The 20817-nt window shown below is 45.4% G+C and overlaps 1 protein-coding gene across 2 annotated transcripts in view; it reads right to left on the reverse strand.

Moving 5' to 3' along the window:
• Nucleotides 1-20817, reverse strand: part of HAUS8 (HAUS augmin like complex subunit 8) — a 522213-nt gene that overhangs the window by 389058 nt on the left and 112338 nt on the right. For both annotated transcript variants that reach the window (XM_069649216.1, XM_069649215.1), the window contains exon 2: nt 19828-19901. In XM_069649216.1, the coding sequence (XP_069505317.1) occupies nt 19828-19901 (74 nt within the window). The remainder of the gene's footprint in view (nt 1-19827; nt 19902-20817) is intronic.

Below are 20817 nucleotides of genomic sequence, written 5' to 3' on the forward strand. Positions count from 1 at the left end.
AAAAAAAAAAAAACAACAATCAATTTTTAAAGGTCACGGGCACAGGTGCACGCTCCCCACAACGAGTGTTGCCTGTGCTCGGGGCTACTCCAGTTCTGTATTCCTCCATTCCTCTTCATCGTTGCAGTGTTAAGGCGTTTCGGAGAACAGTAGTTCCTTTTAACTAACTTGCATGAAGACATTGGAGGAAAGGTTTAAACACTTTCTGAAGGTAAGTCAGTTTTTGAAAAGTGATTTACAGATTGGTTTGAGAGAAAACACTGTTGAGGGAGCAGGGAAAGAAGCACATTAGGCCATTAAGGTGTTATGTATGGTGGATTAATTGTGAAAGGGGAAAGGGGGATACCATGTGTGACCCTCTGATAATACCACTCCCTCCCGGAGGCCATCTGCCCCCATGTGATCCTCACTCATATAGCCGCCTCCAGGTTCAGGATCAGGTAGCAGCTGCTGTGCCCTGACCACCTGGGGGGAGGTCACCGCTGGAAAGCGAGTAACAAGAACATTGGATTCATTACAGGAGGAACTCTCTTGGTAACAAACTACGTGTTGGGAAAATGACGCCAGGGGAAAGAAGTCATTCCCCCTGGCCTTGTTATGAACTTAACCAAGCAACACCAGGAGAAGGGCAGCATTCTCTTGGTCCCGGACAGCGATGTGCTGCAGATACCAGGGGAAGGGAGCTATTACCCTTGGTTTTATTGGAAACTGTATAGATCTACAGCAGGAGAAGGGAGTCCTTCTCCTGGATGTGAAATTGGATAAAGACTAGGTGAAACCCGAAAGCCAGGAGAAGGGAGTCATTCCCCCTGGCATTTCTGTTGTAAGAGAACATTCTTTTGGACACTGTTCTAGAAGCAGGAGAGGGGAGACATTCTCCTGAAGGACATTTCTGTTAGTTATCTTTTAGTTGTAGTGTGAGGGATAGAAGTAGGTTTTGACACAGGACAGTGGAGATTAATTTCACAGACATTCTTATAGACCCTTTAGTATTAGTTTTGAGGCAGGGAATCCCCTCATAGAAGATGGGGATAATTAGGACCTTTCCTATACACTAATAAAAGTATGTACCCAGAATCATGCCAACTTTGCGTCAACTTCCTTCTTCGACAGCCTTACACTACGAAGCGCGACACCAACAGCTAACAGGAGCTCTTTTTGAATCCCCAAGACAACTGGTGCCATTTAAACATACCTGGCGCTGAGGAGAGAGAGCTAATCCCATAAAAGGTGACCAGGAAAGAAAATTAGAACAGGATGGTCTTAAGAGCTCTTCTGAACCCAAGATGATTTGGGGTGCTTATTAATGTCGGGGGGAGGTTGTTCCAAAGTCTAGTCGCAGCAATAGAAAAGGATCTGCCCCCGATCCTTTCACGTTTGAATTTGGCGACAACTAGAAGATTGGTGGCCGAAGAGCACAGAGCCCGTGTAGGGACATAGCGAGTAAATTTTGCTTGCAAAAACTCAGCTCCTTGGCTATGAACCGCCCTGTGCACAATACACAGGGACTTAAAAGAACCCGCTGACCCACCGGAAGCCAATGCAGTTGGCGAAGTACTGGGGAGATGTGGGCACCATAAAGGGTGCCCGTAGCTAGCCTAGCCGCCAGGTTTTGCAAGCGCTGTAGCTGCTGTATTAGATCAGTTGGCTGCGACAAATACAGGGAGTTACAATAGTCTAAGCGTGAAAGCACTAGTGCAGCCACCACAGGGGGGCAGAAGGCTTCTGGTATCATAGGTAAAGCCCTCTTAAGGAGCCTGAGCTGGTGATGGGCAGCTTGGCAGACAGCCATCACTTGATTAGACATGGAGAGGGTGGCAGAAAGTATGACGCCCAGATTTCTCACTTTGTCAACTGGGCTCGGAAGTGGGCCCAACGAGGAGGGTCAAAAAGTTGCGGTCCACAGTCAGGAGTCCGGAGGGCAGCCCACCACCATTACCTCTGTTTTGTCGCCATTAAGTTTAAGCCAGTTCTGGTCCATCTAGTCCCTTAAGGCTCTCAAGCAGTCATGAAGACACAACGAGACCCTATCCTGGTCTTGATCTAGGCGGATCAGGATTTGGGTATCGTCTGCATAAGAATAGCAATTGAGGCCGTAGGAGCGGATGAGACAGACCAGTGCCCAGATGTATATGTTAAACAGAATTGGCGAGAGTGAAGAACCCTGCGGGACACCACAAGTAAGAGAGCAGGGAGAAGAAAGAAAAGGGGGCATGGCCAGAATTTGGGTGCGATCTGAAAGGGAAGTAAACCAAGCGAACACTTGGCCAGATATCCCATATCTGAGCCAAACGTGAAAGCAGAATTGGATGGTCAACGGTATCAAAAGCGGCTGATAAGTCCAGCAGAATCAGAGCACCTACTCCACCTGCGTCAACTAGTCTGGACAGATCGTCTTGTACCGACACCAGTACACTTTCCATGCCGCTCCCTGGTCTAAAGCCTGCCTGAGCAGAATTAAGAATTTTGGAAGATTCCAGAAACAAAGACAGGAGGGGCGTGATGAGAGACTCCAGAAGCTTAGACAAAAAGGGGAGTAAAGAAATTGGACGAAAATTAGCAGGGACCATGGGGTCAAGTGTGGACTTCTTAAGAAGGGGAATAACCCTAGCCGATTTGAGGTCCAGCGGGACCAGGCCAGATTGGCATGAATCATTTATGGCCGAGGTAATGTTGGTTAGTAGATCTGGTGCCATCTTTTTCATAATAATGACGGGAATAGCATCCTCAGGAGACGAAGATTTAATTTTCAAGATGGCAGCTAAGACCTCTTCCTCGCTGAAAAGGGGTAAAGCGGACCAGCTAGCTGACTGGTCAGTAGAGGGGACAGATGCAGGTGTAATGGCATCTGGTGTCCTTATTGCAGAAGATTTAGTGATGTTTGAGCGAATCACATCGATTTTGGTGATAAAGAAAGAGGCAAGATCGTCAATGTGTGTGTGAATGTATACAAAAAGGTGACATACAGTGCCTCTAGAGGACACGTCAAGCTTACGGTTCATGTATAATGGCCAATAAATTGAAGTTTGTACCTTGTGCAAAAATTAGGTTTGCTGCACGCTCTGCACTAAATAGTTTCCAAGCAGCAGCACCTGCCTCCCAGGCGAAGCCCAATAGCCAGAGCCGATTGAAGCTCCTGCTCTTCAAATCGTAATTGATACCCCCCGATACTCTTGTATGGTCCAAATCTGGACGCTACTCTTCCCTCCGAATGGCAATCCCATAATGCTGTGACAAAAACACAATACTTCTTGCGGAACACAATGGTCCAATATAGGATGGGGCTACAAAATCATCAGGGTTTACAATACGCCACAAGGTTTTTATGTCTGAAACCTTTTACTTATTTAATCCTTGAATGTGCTATTGATTAGCTATCCGTCTGACACAGATGAGGAAGACACCGATGGTCTGAACAAGAGGTTGTTTATTAGAAAAAGGAAATTAAAGAGTTTCTCCAATCTCTGAGAAGTCCAGGATTTTCTGTCTCTTGGAAACCCCTTTTCCTTGGGTTTGTGTAATAAGGATGAACAGAGAGGGCCCGTGCGTCAGTCCTCGTATGCCCAGTGTAGCTCTTTCACGGTTCCCTCTTCTGCAGTACGTCCGTTCTGAAAGAAGCAGGAAGAACTTCACACAGTCAGTCTTTGTCGGCTAGTGAGGCCTCACAATCAGACCGCTGAATGGAAAAACCCATTTAAACCCCCAAAGGCCCCACCCCATTTTCCCCAGCCGCGGCTTGCCACGATGCCTCACTATGTGGCCCTGATGTATAGCACAGCACTTTGCATCAGAGAGGCAGACAAGCCGGTAAGCAAACAATCGTGCAGGGGTGTTCTGCTCCACGAGTGTCCTTGAAGCGGTATGGGTAGGGCTAGCGACTCATCCTCCTGAATCCTCACCTCGGGTGCAATGGTGGAGTCCATGTGGTCCCTAGGGCTCGAGCGAGCGTGAGCGTGAGCGGGCCAGTTCTCAACTGCTTTGGTGTCCGCTGCCCCCCCCCCAAACTCCAGCACGTCAAATCCTGATTCCCACCGTCAGCTACCACAGCCGAGACGGTATAGGCGGTCTCATATTGTTCAGCAGCACTGTCTTCTTTTCACCCGTGCCCCAACACTCATTCGGCAGCATAGGCTTCGGCTGGTACCGTGTCACTTGGCAGAGTTGACTTCCCTGCTCCCGCACCCATACACCATCCTATTTCCTGCAATATCGCTAAGGGAACGTTTTTCTGTTTTCTGCTAGCATTTTCCAGATTGACCATGGCCAACTTTTATTCCTTATTAAGCCATGGTGTAAAACCATTTTCCTCAGCCACTCTCACAGGGATGGTGAAAAGGGCCTGGGCACCCAATACAAACCCCTAGTATTCATTATGGATCGATGACGGGCTAGCATTCATAAACCAAATGGCCTGAATGAACAGAAAATATTCCCTGATCACCACTTGTTATTTTGGCTGTGTCCGTTTGCTCCCACCCAATTCTTACTCTTCAGTTCCCAGATACTAACTCTAATTGTGAACACTGAGCTTCTACTACATCAGGGTCAAGATGAGCAGGTTGTGGTCCGATTCTACCCAGATATCTACTCTGAAACCCTTTCAGGCAGCCCACCACGCAGCAGGTTCAGCATGACTGATAACCAAGGCCGTTGCTGCCTTCCACTTAGGAGAGTGGGCCGCGAGGCCCCCCGCAAGTGTAAGGCCCGGGCAGTTTGCCCCCCCCCCCTGCTCCTCCCTCGTGACAGCCTTGAGGCCGTACCCCTTCCTATAAAAGAAGGGCTAGCCAGAAAGTTAGACTTCAACCGCCCATTTATAGAATGCATCTCGCTCCAGGGCCATCAACTCTGGATTCTTACTGAGCTCTCTTGATTCAGGAATACTCCCCACTGCTTCTTCCTCCAACTTGTTTCACTGAGTGAACTCAACTTCACCCCTATGTGGGTATTAAAAGCTCTCCCTAGAATTAATTTTGTCGTACTTTTGTCAGACTCCTCAATTTGATCAGTGAGGGACTTAAACCTACCTGCAGTTTGCTTAGCAATTAAGTACTGACAGTCTGTAAACCCGTAGGCTGTAGTCATTCATGTTTCAGAGTTGACTGATGTCAAATTGTGCAAGATAATCCGTACAGTTTGCGCCGCCCACCTTACTAACTACCCGCTCCTTTTCAAGGAAGGAGGGGTTTTATTGAGGCCCGTAGGAAATGCCTTTAAGCTCTTAAAAACGGGGTCTTTTTCATGTCAAAGATCCCTGTGCTCAGGAACCGGTAAAGGGACCTCTGTCAATGAAGTGGAAATATGGGGACTAGAACGGTAAACGTCTCGGAAACCTCTAGCAACAACACTCCACTGTCAACATAGCTAAAAGGTATTGTGGACCACCCATGTCCCCTGCACCGGGGCCCTCTATACCAGTCGAGACGGCAGATTCTACCAGCTGCCTGAACAGTGTGAAGTAGGACTAACGCTTCTGGAGTCCTTCTCCCAACCATTAACAGTGCACAACCCAAAGCCACAGGAGGCCTGACACCAACAACGCTTTTCCCTGCATAAACCTTATTGATACATTATTCTCTGGATTTTCGAGAACAAAGGCTATTCAGGGTGGGGGTCGTGGGTAAGGGCAATTCTCAAGAAAACAAAGTTGCTGATTTGGTGATTTCTAGGCCACGTCGCTTAGCTCCTTTAGTCCCATCACTCCAGAGTGTGCAAGACCACCCACCCGTCACAACCTGACATCTCTTTAGAGGACCCTGCTAAGCCTCTAGTCCTGTATCAAGTAGCTGATTCAGGTATTGGTTAACAGTAACTGCAATAGTAGTTGGATGTGGGGCTACATAAGTGTGAGGAAGAAGGTAGAGTGGATAGGGAGTAAATGGAGGGTGGGATCTGCAGTCAAGATCCGACATTTTCCACTTTTTCCCCAATCCTGTTCGCTAGTCTTCTCTCCCTCGTCAATTTCTCCTAGGCCCTGTGAAGGAATTGTGGAGTAGGACAGACAACAGATTCAGAATTAGAAATAAAACTTTATTAACTTTAATAAAAAGGATAGAAAAAAGGCCCATCTTGCCCTATATCATGGTGGCATTTCCCTAACAGTTGGAAGCCCCGTCCGGGTCACAGCTTTCTTGCAGCTCCCTACCCCAAATATAAAACCGTTCCAACAAAAGTCTCAGGATTGCCTTGAATTCAGGATGATATTGAGTTAATCGATACTCTGTGTTCCCTTCCCCAAGTTGCAAAACACAGTTCCAAACACAAAATACCTTGAGACTCTGTCATCAAGTCAATAAATAGGTTAAACCTCAGGGTTCCCCTCGCCAAGATTCACTCTCAGTATTGCAATAGTATATTTCAGTTTCCCGCCACATTTGCGCCCTCTGTATATGGTTGGTCTTTGTACAAAATATCTTTACTGAGAATTGCCTTTCATTCAGTTGTATTGGGTTCATTTGTATTGTTAAAGCTCTGTTCACTTTAAAGTTCAACAGGTATTGGTTTCACTTCAATTTAAGGTTTTTGTTCACTTGTAGGTTCAGGATGTATGATTTATCCTTGCCTTAGAATTTCATTCACTTTCAGCTTGGCACATGATGGTTTTATTTAACTTTTAAAGCTCCAATAATTTGTACTCTTCATAGGTAACAGTTGTGGTTAATGATTTTGTTTCTTTCAATTTGGTATTCAATAAGTATGTTTGTTAAACTCTTCATTTGGTTCAGTATTCAATCATTGTTAAAGATTTAATTCAGTTAATCTTGTTGCGTTATATCTTTGTAGATTGCTTTTTTAGAACATGCTCAGCACTCAGACAATTTCGAAAACTGTCTTTTATTTACAAGAGACCACTCAACTATTGAACAATTGAGAATAGCTTTGTAGTAAACAAGAATTTGGATCGGAGGCCTTTCGAAAACGTGTCTTATGCACGTGACTACTCCAATACAGAGTAATCCTCTGTGTAAGTTTAAAAACTAGCATACCGGGTTCCCACTTCCATAGAAACTCACTGGTTGCGTGTTTGGAATTTCTTGCAGTGCAGATCTCTCATCCTTCTATTCTCTGCCTCAGGGGTCCACCTTCTGCCCCTCAAGTACTTGTGGGTCGGCTTCTGACCCCAGGAGAACAAGCATTTCGAACACCAGAAAAAGGGGCAGCCTCCCTGCATGGGCTCCCCTGCCAGCGTTCGTTTGGTTGCACAAACCGCCAGCTACCAAGCCGCACTCCCATGAAAGGTCTGCATTCCGCACACTTACAGCTCCCTGCTGCTTCTCTTGGCCTCGCTGCTGCGGCTTCACCACCACTGCCGCTGCCTCCCTTGATACCATGTGATAAGGCCTCCTTTTATACACCTGCAGCTCTTTAACAGGCTGGAGGTGCTAATGTACAATCAGACCTGCCTGACCATCATTAAGGGGACATGCCCGACCTCTACAAATCTCAGCAGGCCTCTTCTTCGTCCCAGCACCAGAGTCGTAAAAGAACCTAGTCTACATCTTCCTCCCAGTACTGTCAGTAGTCACATGAGGGGAAGTCAGGGGCATTGACTCACAATAGCCCATAAAGGAGGGGGAAGAATGGGTTTTGTCATTAGTAGGAAAAGGGGAATACCAGGTCTCTCCCAAGGGCATCCCACTCAGTCCCCATAAATCATCCACCCATCTTATATTTAACTCTTTTTGATTTCTTCCTAACCTGTCTGGATTGAGAGTATGCCCTACCCTTTTCTTTGTCAATGGGACAAGTAAGGAATGCATGGTATCAAACAGTAAAACAGACACAAGTTCAAGGGTGTTTATTGAACTTCAATTGGGTTTGAAAAACGCCCATCTAATCCTAAATCTACAGATAGGAGCAAGCTACGACCATCAAATAATGATCAAGTAGTCCTAGTGGTGTCTTGTCAAAATAAAAGGGCCTATACTAATGCACCTATTGCCAATCCTTACTTCTAAATACAAATAGTGTGGGAAACAATGGTATACAAAGGAAAAGTGTTCAAGAAATCATAGGTCAGGATAGTTGAGCCATTAGCTTTCCTTCACCACGTTTGCAGCACGGGACAAGGCGGAACACTTGAGCTTAGCACATACTGTGGCTTTTCCAGCAACACAATGCAGTTCAAAATCTCAGTATCAGGAACTTCTGTGCCAAAGTCTCTGCCATTCAAAGTCTCTCATTTCAGAAGGCCTGATGCGACAAACAAACATTCAAAGTTCCTTTCGCTTCAGGATTCTCATATGCACAACTTCTCTGGTGATCCACTGTTCATCCCGGGTACGCCTCTGCCGGGCTCAGACCCACTTTAACACAAAACCTTCAATTGGTCTTCCACCGCTGGGCTCGGACCAAATTTATCTTATTTTCCAAACTTTCTTTACTGTATCAAAATCGAAGACTTTCAACTGCATAGGATTTTGCTTGGAGTAGCTACACTACCAGCACTCACTCAGATCATGTGAACTCAAAGGTTCTACAACGCTCAAATAATATTAACCAATGAGGTTATGTTAAATACAGAGTATTTTAATATACCAAAGTAGAAGATGTATTATTATTATGGTCCTTATTCCAATTATGTTATTGAAAATAAATCATGAAAGAAGTACAATACTGGCTGGCTTAGCTATACACAAGATAACCTACTCTAATAAGTTCCTTCCTCACAGACAGCTAATAAACCAAACGTAGTCTAGAACTCATTAATACTCCAGTTCTTTAGCACCACATAAATCAATCATATATTGGTAAGTATTTTTTCTAACAGAAATTCGGGTTTAAAGCTGGTATAGAAATCCTACATGTTTCAGGACCTTATGCCCCATCATCAGGGAAATACCCTCACATACCTAGAACAGTAATAGAAAACATCTAATTATTTTCATAAAAAACCTTCATTTTAGTCTTCAAAATAAAAACATCTCCAAATATAACTAAAGTACAAATTTCACTACCTCAAAAAGCATTCTTTCAGTCACCAGTTAGACATCACGTCCTCACCAATAGTTGTCAACAATACTGGAGAAACTAAACCCAAAAGCTTCAAATATTCCCGGGGACGGAGATAACCTCTGCGGGGAATTCCATACCGTGGTAAGAAAGATTACCATAAAACAATATGCAAACAAACACCCTACATCAATAGTATCCTATACAATACTCACAAATCACCCATGCAGAATTGTGGATAAAGAAGTATCTGTGTAATCCCAAAACCAGGTTCGTGGCTAGTGTACTCACAAGGAAATAAAATAATAAAGTTGCCGGACCCAGAAGTAACAAGCTGTGAACAAAAATAGTGAGAAAAACTAAAGAGGAAAAAAAAGAGCCTACAAAAGGAAATGGGTACCTCGTGGGATAGGCAGTTAGGCAGGCCTCGTCGTCTTACTGAACTAATCAGTACAAGAGCTCATACAATGATCTTACAGCCAGAACGCCGAGGTCAAATCACAAACTGAAATGGCTCAACCCAATGAGCAAACTGAACACACTCTATTTATAGGTATTTCACAGGGACCTGCAGTGCAAAAAGTAAATATGCAACAACGTTACTGTCCCATAACGGGTCATACATAAATATTAGCCTGTATTCGCAAGGTGTTTAAATCTGCATACCTGGAACTTGTGCTTCCGAAGTTAAAGAAGCAAGTCCTCTGCACCGAGGTACACTTAGAACTTAGGTGCACTTAGGACTCCGCAAGTGTTTGAACTTGGTTGTGCAACAAATATGACTAAAGGTCACACATGACCCACAAACATTGAGATTGCCAACACAAACGTACCTCTTCCACTGTACACAACGCAGTGATAACCCAGGGTCTGGGCATTTCATAAATGTAATAAACAGATGCCTTCTCTAACACTTTGCAGGGATAGTGTGGGCCACTATTGATGGTAGTTTACGAAGAGCCTGGCCTAGTGAAGGTTTTATGACTGCAACAACAGAACCCTTGAAAACTAGTGCAGATTGTAATAAAAGCACTTTCAAAGAAGGGCTTGCGACATGTAAAACTAACAGAAGTTGCAGAAATAACACTCAAAAAGGGTGGGGAAAGATATCTATAGTATAGAAAAGACTAACAGTATTGAACGTGTAAGATCGATGATCAGAGAAAAAAAATAAAGAAAATCTGCTGATGCAATGTGGCTGGTAGCATTCAATTGCTGCCAGATTTCATAATTCAAAGCCTGTGCAGCACACGGATGTAGTGTTGTGAACCGCAGGTGTTTGGCGATGAAGTGGTAGCGGCGCAGAGTGTGAGTACGCTGCACAGCCGTCAACCAGAAGTGACCCAGAAGGGATCGGCACAGAGTGCGAGTAAGCTGTGCAGCCGTCGACCAGCAGCGACCGCAATGTAAGTAAGGTGCGGGCAGTGAGAGCGGGCAGTGAGCTACTATTGCGCTCCACTGAACTGCACAGCCTTTTTGTGTACTTCCACCTACACGCCCGACTTACCATACTCTGACTCTGCGCAACCTTCGGCTTCCCCTCCCTTGCAGTTAGCCATACTTTGTGTCTTATGACTCCTTGCTGTGTCCCTAGTCTGCTGTTGCTAACTGTTGTGTTCTGGGTCTGTTTCCCCCGCCCCAAGGTTCCTACGCCTCTGATATCGTTGCTACTGTATTACTGTACCCACTAGGCTCCCTCCCACTTCTAGGTTTCCTCGCCTCTGTTACTGTGTCTCTGCTTTCCCACTACGCTCTCTCCCACTCTCTAGGTCCCCAGACCACTGTGGTTACTGCTGTTACTGTGCCGTTCTCCCCCTTGTTGTGTGCCCTGCCTTGCTTCTTATCATGTTTCCCTAACCTCCTCCTCCTCCTCCACCTCCTCCTCCTCCTCCTCCTCCCATCTTCTGTAACTGCTACTTTATTGGCTATCCTATTCCTCTCATCAAGTCTGGAAGAAAAATGTTCAACCGGGAGATGCTGGTCTCCAACCCAGGCCTCCCCATCACTGATACCTACATCAGTCCTTCCTCCAGACAGACTCACCTACATCCTCTGTCGTTCCCTCTCCGGACTTATAGACCCCTCATAAGGTCTCTGTCCTCTCTCCGCCTCTCGCATTAATGATGGTACCCGGTGGGAGCCCCTCTTGGCCTCCTTCCACTCCTACAAAACCATCAGTAATGTCTTTCTATCTAAATGGGACCGTCTTGGCCCAGGGCCCTCAGCCCAATCTCCTCCTTTTCGATCAGTGCTTCCCGCATCTTATCAACTTCCTCTCTTCTCCTACTAGTCCCAACACCTCTCTGGGTCCTTTGCCACCTGTTAAGTATTTCAATCAGGCAATACACCCTGGTCTCAGCCTAGTATGCAGCGCACAGCTGAAATGCTTATTTTATTATGTCTACAGGTTCAATATTCTGAGTGATATACCACTCACATCACACCCCTTCTGAAAATACCCCAGGCCACAATGGACCAGGAATCAGGCTGGTTGGTAATGGTAAAATTTATTTAAGATTCAAATCAAACATCTACTTTTGAATAGGGAGCAGCAATCACCAATGTGGTGACAATAACAGATTATAAGGTAGGTAAGGCAGTTAAATTCACTCTTTAGCAACACAGAAGGAAAACAGAGAAAATAACACTTTTGGCTTGTTTTAAGAGATAGCACCTAGGATAGGATTTCCCCCTGCAGTAATCCTCAACCCACCAATAAGCAATTCTGAATAGATATAATGAAGCAGCAGGCATTCAGGAATAAAGAATAGTAAACAGAATTTAAATACCACCTTCCCACCCCCAAAAAAAGAGAAAAACGTGTTTGCAATCTTACACTTTTTAAAATGACATTCGAAAATGGCTTAGCAAAACAATGAAAAGTGTGCAAAAATTCTTAAATCAGTATACATGTCTATGGGAGCAACATTGACAAGATGCTAACAATCATGAGCTATAGTTTGAGCAAAATTAACCACTTTGAATCTGAATGGAAGGATGGAAATAATTTAAAACAAAAATCACACATGTAAAACTTTGCAGAAATGCGGATGCATGCCTAAAAATGACCAAACCGATCTTGGGTATACTCCAGAGTTGAAATGAAGTCTCTAGCTATTAAATTGAGTGACTTATGCAATTTTGAATGAGACGCGTTTTTGGAAAATAAAGGTGCTAAAAAGAAAAAACAGAAATCAATCTTTACCAGGATAGTTTTATTCTACACTAGGGCATTCAGGCTAGGTTACCAGATTGAAACACAGAATGCTCTAGAATTGATGCGCGTAACAAACACCAGCACCTCCGTGCCTGCTCTGGCGGACCCAGTCCGGTTGCCCGAGGGAGGATTTAGGGTTTGGGATTTCACAAGACAAATTATTTAAATAAGTTAGCACTAGTGCAAAGAATCAAAGGCAAGGTTTCAATAATGGTTGTGACAATATTACAAGTTCTTAAGGTAAGGATAGGATGGTTTAGAGATTGGGATGGAACAAAACAAGGCATGGTATGCTATGATTTTCTATGCTTCCTATTAATACTGACTGTCCACTTTAATTTAGGATTTTGGACCGTCAAGGGTTCTGGTCATCACACGGATCAGGTCTAACCAAGGACAGCAGGGCACATCTGGCGAAACAGGATCAGGTGAGTGGTTCTGGTCACCGGACTGATCTGGACTGGAGACTGCACTGGTTACTGGAGGTTGGTGATCAGTGGGATGACGAGTTTGCAGCAGACATGCTGGATCAAGAGGGTTCCCTTGGGTTTTGGGATTTGTTTCAGAATTTTTAAGCCTAGCTAAAAAGGAGTTCAGCAATGCGGAGGCCCTGGCTTTGTAAGGAAAATCAGGAATCCGGAACAAGGATGGAGAATTCAGGAACAGGGCGCCATGCAGAAAATTAGGAAGAAGTCAGGAATCTGTGTGCGTCTGTGTGCTGTGAGGTTCCCTTATTTATCATGCCAAATGACATCACTGAATTATATGGCAGGGGTAGGTTTACTGTCCACACCCTTAATGCTAGGATTGGACAAAAGCACCCTCTCCGCCCTGCTTTTCGCTGATTGGATCACAAAAAGGATGTCCTGTTTTATGATGTTACTTTTACAATATCTGGAAACCTCCCATAGCTATTGGGACCAAAATCTGACTTTCCCACAAATACATATTTATGTAGTTATGACCTCTAAGAAAATCAGATGCACAGGTTACATATTTTGTGGGTTACATTTCATTCCAACTCCAAAGTCTTTGGGACCTGGTTTTGACTCTGTTGCATTTTGGCAATTTTAACCATGAAAGATTTGGCCTAACATTTCCCAATTGGGTACATAGATGCGCATTTACCCCTAGAATATGTGTATAAAATGTTATATCCGCCACATTAAATTTTTTTCACGCAATTGGTCATTCTTTATAACTGTTCCTTATGCAGTACTGAGTCCTACCAAGTCTTCAAATGAACAGCATAAAATTAGATTTAAAACTACCCACTTTCAGATTTTTCTTCATTCTTGTGACAAAGTTAAATGTCTTGAAAGTTCAGTTGCAAAAAACGCATTTTAAACACCAAATGCCACTTGTCATTTTTTTTTCTTTTCCATGTTCAAGCAAATGTCAATCCCTTTGAAGTAGAATGAGGTGCCTCTCCCTGGTGAGTGAAGCTTCCTGCCCCTACCACTGGAAGGGTGAGTGTCTTAGCCTGCTATTGTCTCGGCCTAGGGCAAAGACGAATGTATAATGTGACTTGAAAAGCTCCATTGCCCTGGGTATTCAAAGCCTCCAAGCTAGCAATTAGCCTTTCCTGTGCCAGCAGTTTGAGGTGTCACCCTTTCTCAGGGTCAGCACTGACAGAGCATGTTCTTTTTTCCTTTTAAATATAGTTTACCAACTGAGACGGGGTTGAGCTTTGAGTTTCACCTTTTAAATCTTAAATCTTTACTTTAAACCTATGGAATTAAACAGTTTATACAGACCCTCGCAAAATGCTGCGAAAACTGGAGTTTTGTGCAAAAACAGCTTTTTTTTTTTAACTTAAAAATATATCTGCAAAGACTACTGTTTAAAAAAAAAAAACTTAGGGTGCCAGGTTCTCAAAACTGTTTTTACGCAAGAAATGAAATGTGCTAACACATCTCATCACTTGCGCCCAAAAAAAGAGCAGCCCAATCCACAAGGGACACCTGAATGGACACATTTTATATGCGCGCCCATTCAGATGGCCTTTTTCACCTCCTTGAGCAAATCAGGGGGCGTTTCTGCCAATTTAAAAGCGCATCCAACATTTCTAAGCAAGATGCACTTTTAAATGTGCAGAAATTGTAGGCAACCCAAGCGCATGGGACGTGGGGGTGCCACGGCATGACAGGGTCTTTCCTGACCCTGCCATGCATTTCTTTTAAGGTATGAAATGCTGCTGTGTCGTTTGCATTTCTGTTCCTCAAACTGGATAAAAATGTGTTTTTGGGTCACATTTTACAATGGCAGGCCCATGAAGGGCCTGTCCCTGTGAAAGGCGCTGGGAGCTTGCAGAACACTGTCGGGAGAGCACTTCTATTCAAGGTACTACCCATTTTGACCGACAAAAATCAATTGAATGGAACAATTTGACCTATTTGGGCCAGTACCATTTGATCGATTTTTATAAATACTTGTCCCCCGCTTCCTCAAAATTGGAGGCAGGGGACAACAAAAAAAAAAGAAAATAACTAAAAAGGGACCCTGCAGAGTCAGATCCGACCCGCGCTAGAGAGACGGATCTGACACTGCAGGGTTGCAGAGGAAGCAGCAGTGACCAAGCAGTTAGGGGGGCAGTGCAGTGGTGGTGAAAGGTACATTTTGGGTTGTTTGGCTGAAGTGCAAATCAATTTGCGGCGTAATTGACTATGGTCAATTCCGCCGCAAATAATTACACTTCGGTCAAACAACTCAGAACCCTATTCAAGGCAGCTGGCCAGCGCGGAATTTGCACTACAGCTCAAGCCTGTGGAAATGCGTCCGTCACCTTTGAGAATAAGGTGACCTGCTAATTTCCAAAAATGGGTCGTCTAAAAATAGCATATCCTCGGCCTTATTTTTAAATGCCCCATTTTATTTGGAGATCTGGCTCAAAATCTACATTAAAAAAAATGAAATGAGATGTGAAGTGATGGGCAAGAAAGCAGAGGGAGAGCAGTGGGTCAGAGGAGAAAGTGGTGCACAAGAGAGCACAGGAAGCAGTGATGTGGTGGCGAGCGGAGGTATAGAAAGTAGAGGGAGCGTGTGGTCAATGAGCGAGACAGCAGAGCGGAAGCAGATGGGTGGAAAGAGGCAGTGAGCTGCAAATTGGGAAAAAGGATGAGGGAAGAGTGCGAAAGATGGGAGAAAGGATGCAAGATGCAGAAGCAGCACAAAAGAATGAGGGACTGGATATTTTGGGAGGAATTGAGAGTGTAAGGTGTGAGTTGGGAGTATGATTTGGAGTGTGGCAGGGGCTGGGGAGTGCAAATTGTGACTTGACAGTGTGACATAGCACGTGAGTATTTGTATGACAGAGAAGTTCAGGAATGCAAGATGTAATGGGGAGTTGGTGAGATGTGTGTTGGTGAGAGGTGTGTTGGTGAGAGGTGTGTGGGTGTTTGGGGGATTGGAGAACATAGAAGGGGGACTATTTTCCACATTACAACTGATAATGATCAATTTAGTTAATACTGTTAAATAGGCATGCACATTAAACCAAAAATGTAGCCAAATCAAACACTGTTCTGCCAAGCCAGAAACATTTGTGACTCTTCCTATTAAATTAATACAAAAGATACATCATAATGATACCCTGGCTCTCTTGAAGACTTGGATTCTGCCTCTTTCCTGCAATGTGCCAATCTTATACCCTCCAGTTAATAAAAAAATGTCCTGCAAAAATCCCGCAATAAATTAAGGTTTGTGCCGCAATATTTGCGATTTCATGCCGGCAAATTTGCCATTTCATGCCGCAAAATCCTGGAAGGTCTGTTTATAGGTGGATTTTTAGCAAATCCTTTTAAATTCTTACATAAATCAAGCCTTTACACAATAATATACTTTAAAAATAGGCCATTTTCCCCCTTCAGTCAGGAAAATGCCCATTTTACTATTCCTTTAAATTCGGTTTTCAGTTCAGCAAATACACATTTTAGTCAGCTCTAGTCCTTCCCTTGAGTGCTGGAATTGTTTGCAGCATGGATAAATGTATCAAGCATTTGTTCCGAATGTCTGTCTCGACAGCTGATCCTTGAAACTGTTGCAAAGAAATATCTGCATTTCCTGTGAAAATGAAAACAAAGCCTCAGGTTGATTTTTCAAAGATACATTGGACTGGAGCTCTCACTCAAATGGGGCCCAGTTCCTCTGAGCCACAATGAATGATCCTAGGCATTGCAGGTCCTTTATAAATCACAGTGGTTTATGAGAATATGATGCATTTAGCGCCAAGCACCAATTTTGAAGGTTGGGAAAGTGTCATTTTAAAAAGGCATTTTTGGGTTTTCAGCACAATGATGCTGCTTCATTCACTTTGCTCCATGTAAAATGTTGCAGAGCCCACTGGCATATTCCTGCAGTGAGGACTCTGTTTTCACCCCACCTGAAATGTGTGTGGCAGGGGTGTGCAGCCATTTTCTGGTTGTGACAAAAACTCAAGTTTACAGATCTTGGTGCGCACTGGAGTCAGCGCAGTCATTTTGGGCTGTTTCTTTCACCATTGCACTAAAGTGATGTAGTGAAGCACATCTGAGTGGGTCAAAATATCCCACACACTTCCTTCCTGTGTCGCCTCTCTGGCACCTACCTCCTCCCCTCTGACCCCCATGCCACTTCAATCTATTGCCTCTGCCCACTCTAGGGCCCCTCTACAAACTCTGCTGGGTGTACCTCCCTCCTGTACCCCACCCCAGAAGCCTTTGCAAATGTGGCAACCTGCTCCACATCGCTAATTTCAATTCTCGCTCTGCTGTCAAACACTCCTCTGACATCTGCCGCCTTCTTGAAGACCTTGACCTGGATGTCCTCGCTCTCACGGAGACATGGTTCACGGCCAGCTCGGTTAAAAGTTTTGATACTCTCCTGCCAGAGGGCTACAATATCCGCTATAAGCCCAGAACCTACTGGCCCAGTGGTGGAGTGGCCCTGATCTTTCCGGAGTGGATCCCTGCTTCTGTCATTCCTACTTAGGCCTACTCCTCCTTTGAATGCCTGGTCTGCAGACTCTCTCTCTCTCTCTCTTCTGGCCTCTCTCCGACTGTGGCTACCATTTCCAGGCCACCTGGCCAGGCTGTCCTATTCCTCTCTGAATGGGCTGACCGCTCCTCTTCTCTCCTTGGCTCTACCTCACCTTCTCCTCCTCAGAGACTTCACCATCCACCTGGATGCTTCTAACCCCCCCCCCGCTGGGCTCTTCCACAACCTTTGCGACTCTCTCTCTTTCCATTCTTCCCTCTGGTCTGACACCTGCCGGCCACACCTTGGATTCTCTCCTCCCCTCAGATATCCCCCCTCTCTAACCCGCTCACCATTCCTCTTGTGGACTGACCACTTCATGTTCTCCTCCCTCCTGACACTGTGTCCCCCCACTTGCAAAGCCTACCCCAGCATTGCCACCTTCCGTCTCAGGCATTCGGCCCATGAAGTGTCTGTCAACTCTTGGTATGAATTTGACCTTGCTGCCCTGAAATGCAAGTGCAGTGGGTGGTGGGGGGGGGGTGAGAGGAAGTGGAGGGCTTTGGGTGCATCCTCTGACAAACTGGCCTGCTGCCTGCTCCAAAGGCAAAACAGACTTAGTCTTCTCCAAGAAGAGAGTCCACATCCAAGCCTGCATTAATGCAGCCTCTAACACAGCCAAACTCTTTAAAAGGAGCTGGCCAATCATGCTGTATGCTCCACCTCTCTTGTCCTCTCCAAGGCACTCTGCATTATGCTGGCCTCTCATTTCACCACTAAAACTCAGGACATCCTGTCCTCACTTTCCTCTTCCTCTACCTCTCTCAGGGCTCCCTGGGCCGCCTCTCCCTCTCCTCTTCCTTTTTCCTCCTCCTTTTTCTCGCCACCTGATGATGTTTTGAGACAAGTCTGATCTATGAAAGATTCGTATAAACAGGGGTTCCCCTGCTCTTCCAGAACCATCAAGGATGATATTGACACCCTCGCTCCAGCATTGGCCGATTTCTGCAATCACTCTTTCGCCACTGGATTTGTTGCCCCCTCTCCTCAAGCACTCCCTTGTGCACCACCTGCAACAAAAAAAAAAAAAGAAGCCTTCTGCTGATCCTATCTGTCCGGAAAACTATCACCCAATTTCTATCATTCCTTTCCTGGTCAAACTCCTGGAAAAGTTGCCCATCTCCCAGCTTACTCTGCACACTGAATCTGTTGGTTGCCTCCACAACCATCAGTCTGGCTTCAGAGTAGCCAGAAGCACGGAAACTGCTCGCCTGAACACCTGCGAAGGTCTGCTCTCTAATCTTCACTCTAGCTCTCCTTCTGTCCTCATCCTCCTTGACCGTTCTTCTGTTTGACACAGTCAATCACTCCACCATGATCAATCGACTTTGTGAGAACCAGGGCATCCCGGATCAGACTCTGGCGTGGCTGACGACCTCCCTCTTGGACCAACCCTCTCAGGTCCAACTTGGGTCCTTCCTCTCCACCACCACTTGCTCTACATGTGGTGGCCCCCATGGGTCTATCCTCTCACCCTGGATCTTCAATGTCTATCTGGCTCCCCTGATCTTCTCCTCCTCAATCTTTCAGTTTTATGTGGTTGACACTCGGCTATCCTTTAGGTTTCCCTCAGTCACTCCAGCCTCGCTCATCCTGATGTCTAGCCGCGATTTAGGATTGGTGCTCTTCCAATGATCTCTGCCTTAATGCCAGTAAGACCAAGATCCTTCTCATTGAGACCCCTGCTCCCTCTCACTCTGGCCGCCCTCCTTGGGCCCTCTACCCTCACCACCTGTGAGGCAAATACCTTGGTGCCATCTTCGACTCAACTCTCTCCTTCCCTCCTCACATCACTGACCTTACCAAGAAGGCCCACTTCCAACTGCACCTCCTCAGAGGTATCCTGCATTTTCTCACTTTCCCCCAGAAGCTCACCATCTCCAGAGCTCTGGTTCTCTCCAGACTGGACTACTGCAACAGGCTCTTTCTCAATCCGCCTGCCTCTACTCTACGCCCTCTGCAACTAATCCAGAACGGGACTGCAAGACTTATCCTTGGCCTCAAGCTCTGGGACCGTATCTCTACACTGGCCCCCGGTGGATGAAAGGATCGAGCTCAAGACCCTATGCCTCTTCCACAAGGCTTTCTGGGGCCGGAGTCAGCACTATACCCAAATCTCTCTGCCTAAGTGCCTTTCTTCTCGAGCCCTTCGCTCATCTACCTCCAACTCTCTAAGGGTCAGACGCTTCTCTAGACAGAGTGGGGGTACATCTCTCTCCTTTGCAGGTGCCTCCCTCTGGAACAGCCTCCCTGCCCCTCTCAGAGTTCAGCCGGAGCACCTGAAGGTCTGGAAGCAGCTCAAGACCCTCTTTCGGTCTTGCTCCCCTGCTAACCTTCCTATCTGATGCACCGACTGGTTGCTTGGTACCCTCAGTCTCACTGCGTACCAGGCTCTTCTATGACCAGTCCTCCTTGCACGATATGAATGACGCATGGTCTAGTAAGATAGTTTGTCTTCCCTCTGTCTTAACTCCCTTTCCTTGTGGCGCCTAGAAACACTTGTGTACAAACATGTTAAAAATTCACCATCATATCCATGGAGAGCAAACGAAAAGAGAAAAATTGAAGAAAATGCATGTTCATATGTACTTCACTTGAATACTACATATGCTAGACTTGTCCTTTGACCAATTGCTCTGCGTAGTTACCTTTGGGTTTTTTCACTGTTGCATCATTACTGCTACCAGAGCTATTGGTCGATGCATCCTCAGCAGTGAAACTCCTAGGAAAAAACAAACAAGTTTTCAGTTTATACATATATGCATGCTTTCACTACAAAATGCTTTGAAGAGTCTTCACGGAAAAAAGCTAATTTAGGAAATAAAAGGACTAGCAAGCAAAACAAAAACCTTGAAATGTTAATCAGGATTTTATTCTGCCACACATTTTGTGAACAAAACAAAATATACTGACACCTTGATCCTTTTACAACTGCATACCTGCCAGCAAAAACATCAACGGTTCTAGTATTTTTTTTCTTCAGCACTGAAAACCGAGATCTAATGGGAGACAAAAGTGTATACCTCAAGCGCACCTCTAAAACATGATTCTCTGACAAGTTCACGGTCACCCTATATGAGAGGTTACCGAGATCTAGTATATGAAAAAGGAACAGTCAGGGCAGGTGGGACTACCTCCTCATTGTGAGGCGCTCCAAAGTAGCGACTGAAATGCACAACCAATTCTCTTTCTTTGAGCACTCCAATCTACGATGCTTAATACTTGCAAGTGATATATCCATCTCAGTCACAAATAAACAGGTAGGAACCAACTATGCCTTCCTCAATTTTTTCATCCTAGCTCTGCACCTGCACTTCGCACAAATGAAGTGCTCAGATTTCCCTTAAAAAAAGATATATATGTACACAATTGGTTAGCAAGGAGAAGATGCCACTGTTCGACGATAGAGCTGAAACCATGTGAAGGCACAAATGATGCTTGCGGGGGGAGGGGGGGGAGGAAAGGTGCATACATGTAGGGGCCAAAGATCAAACTGAAAATGGCAGGTCAAGGAGGAGGCAACCTTTAACACCGTTAAGGAATTCGGGCTGTCCTTGTTGGATTCAGCGTGCATTCCTATCCACCCTACATGCTGGTGCCTCTCCCACGGGTGCTATTAAAGAGGTCACCAATCAATT

This window comes from Ambystoma mexicanum, chromosome 1p (assembly GCF_040938575.1).
Source record: "Ambystoma mexicanum isolate Mex_15411 chromosome 1p, UKY_AmexF1_1, whole genome shotgun sequence".
NCBI lineage: Eukaryota > Metazoa > Chordata > Amphibia > Caudata > Ambystomatidae > Ambystoma > Ambystoma mexicanum.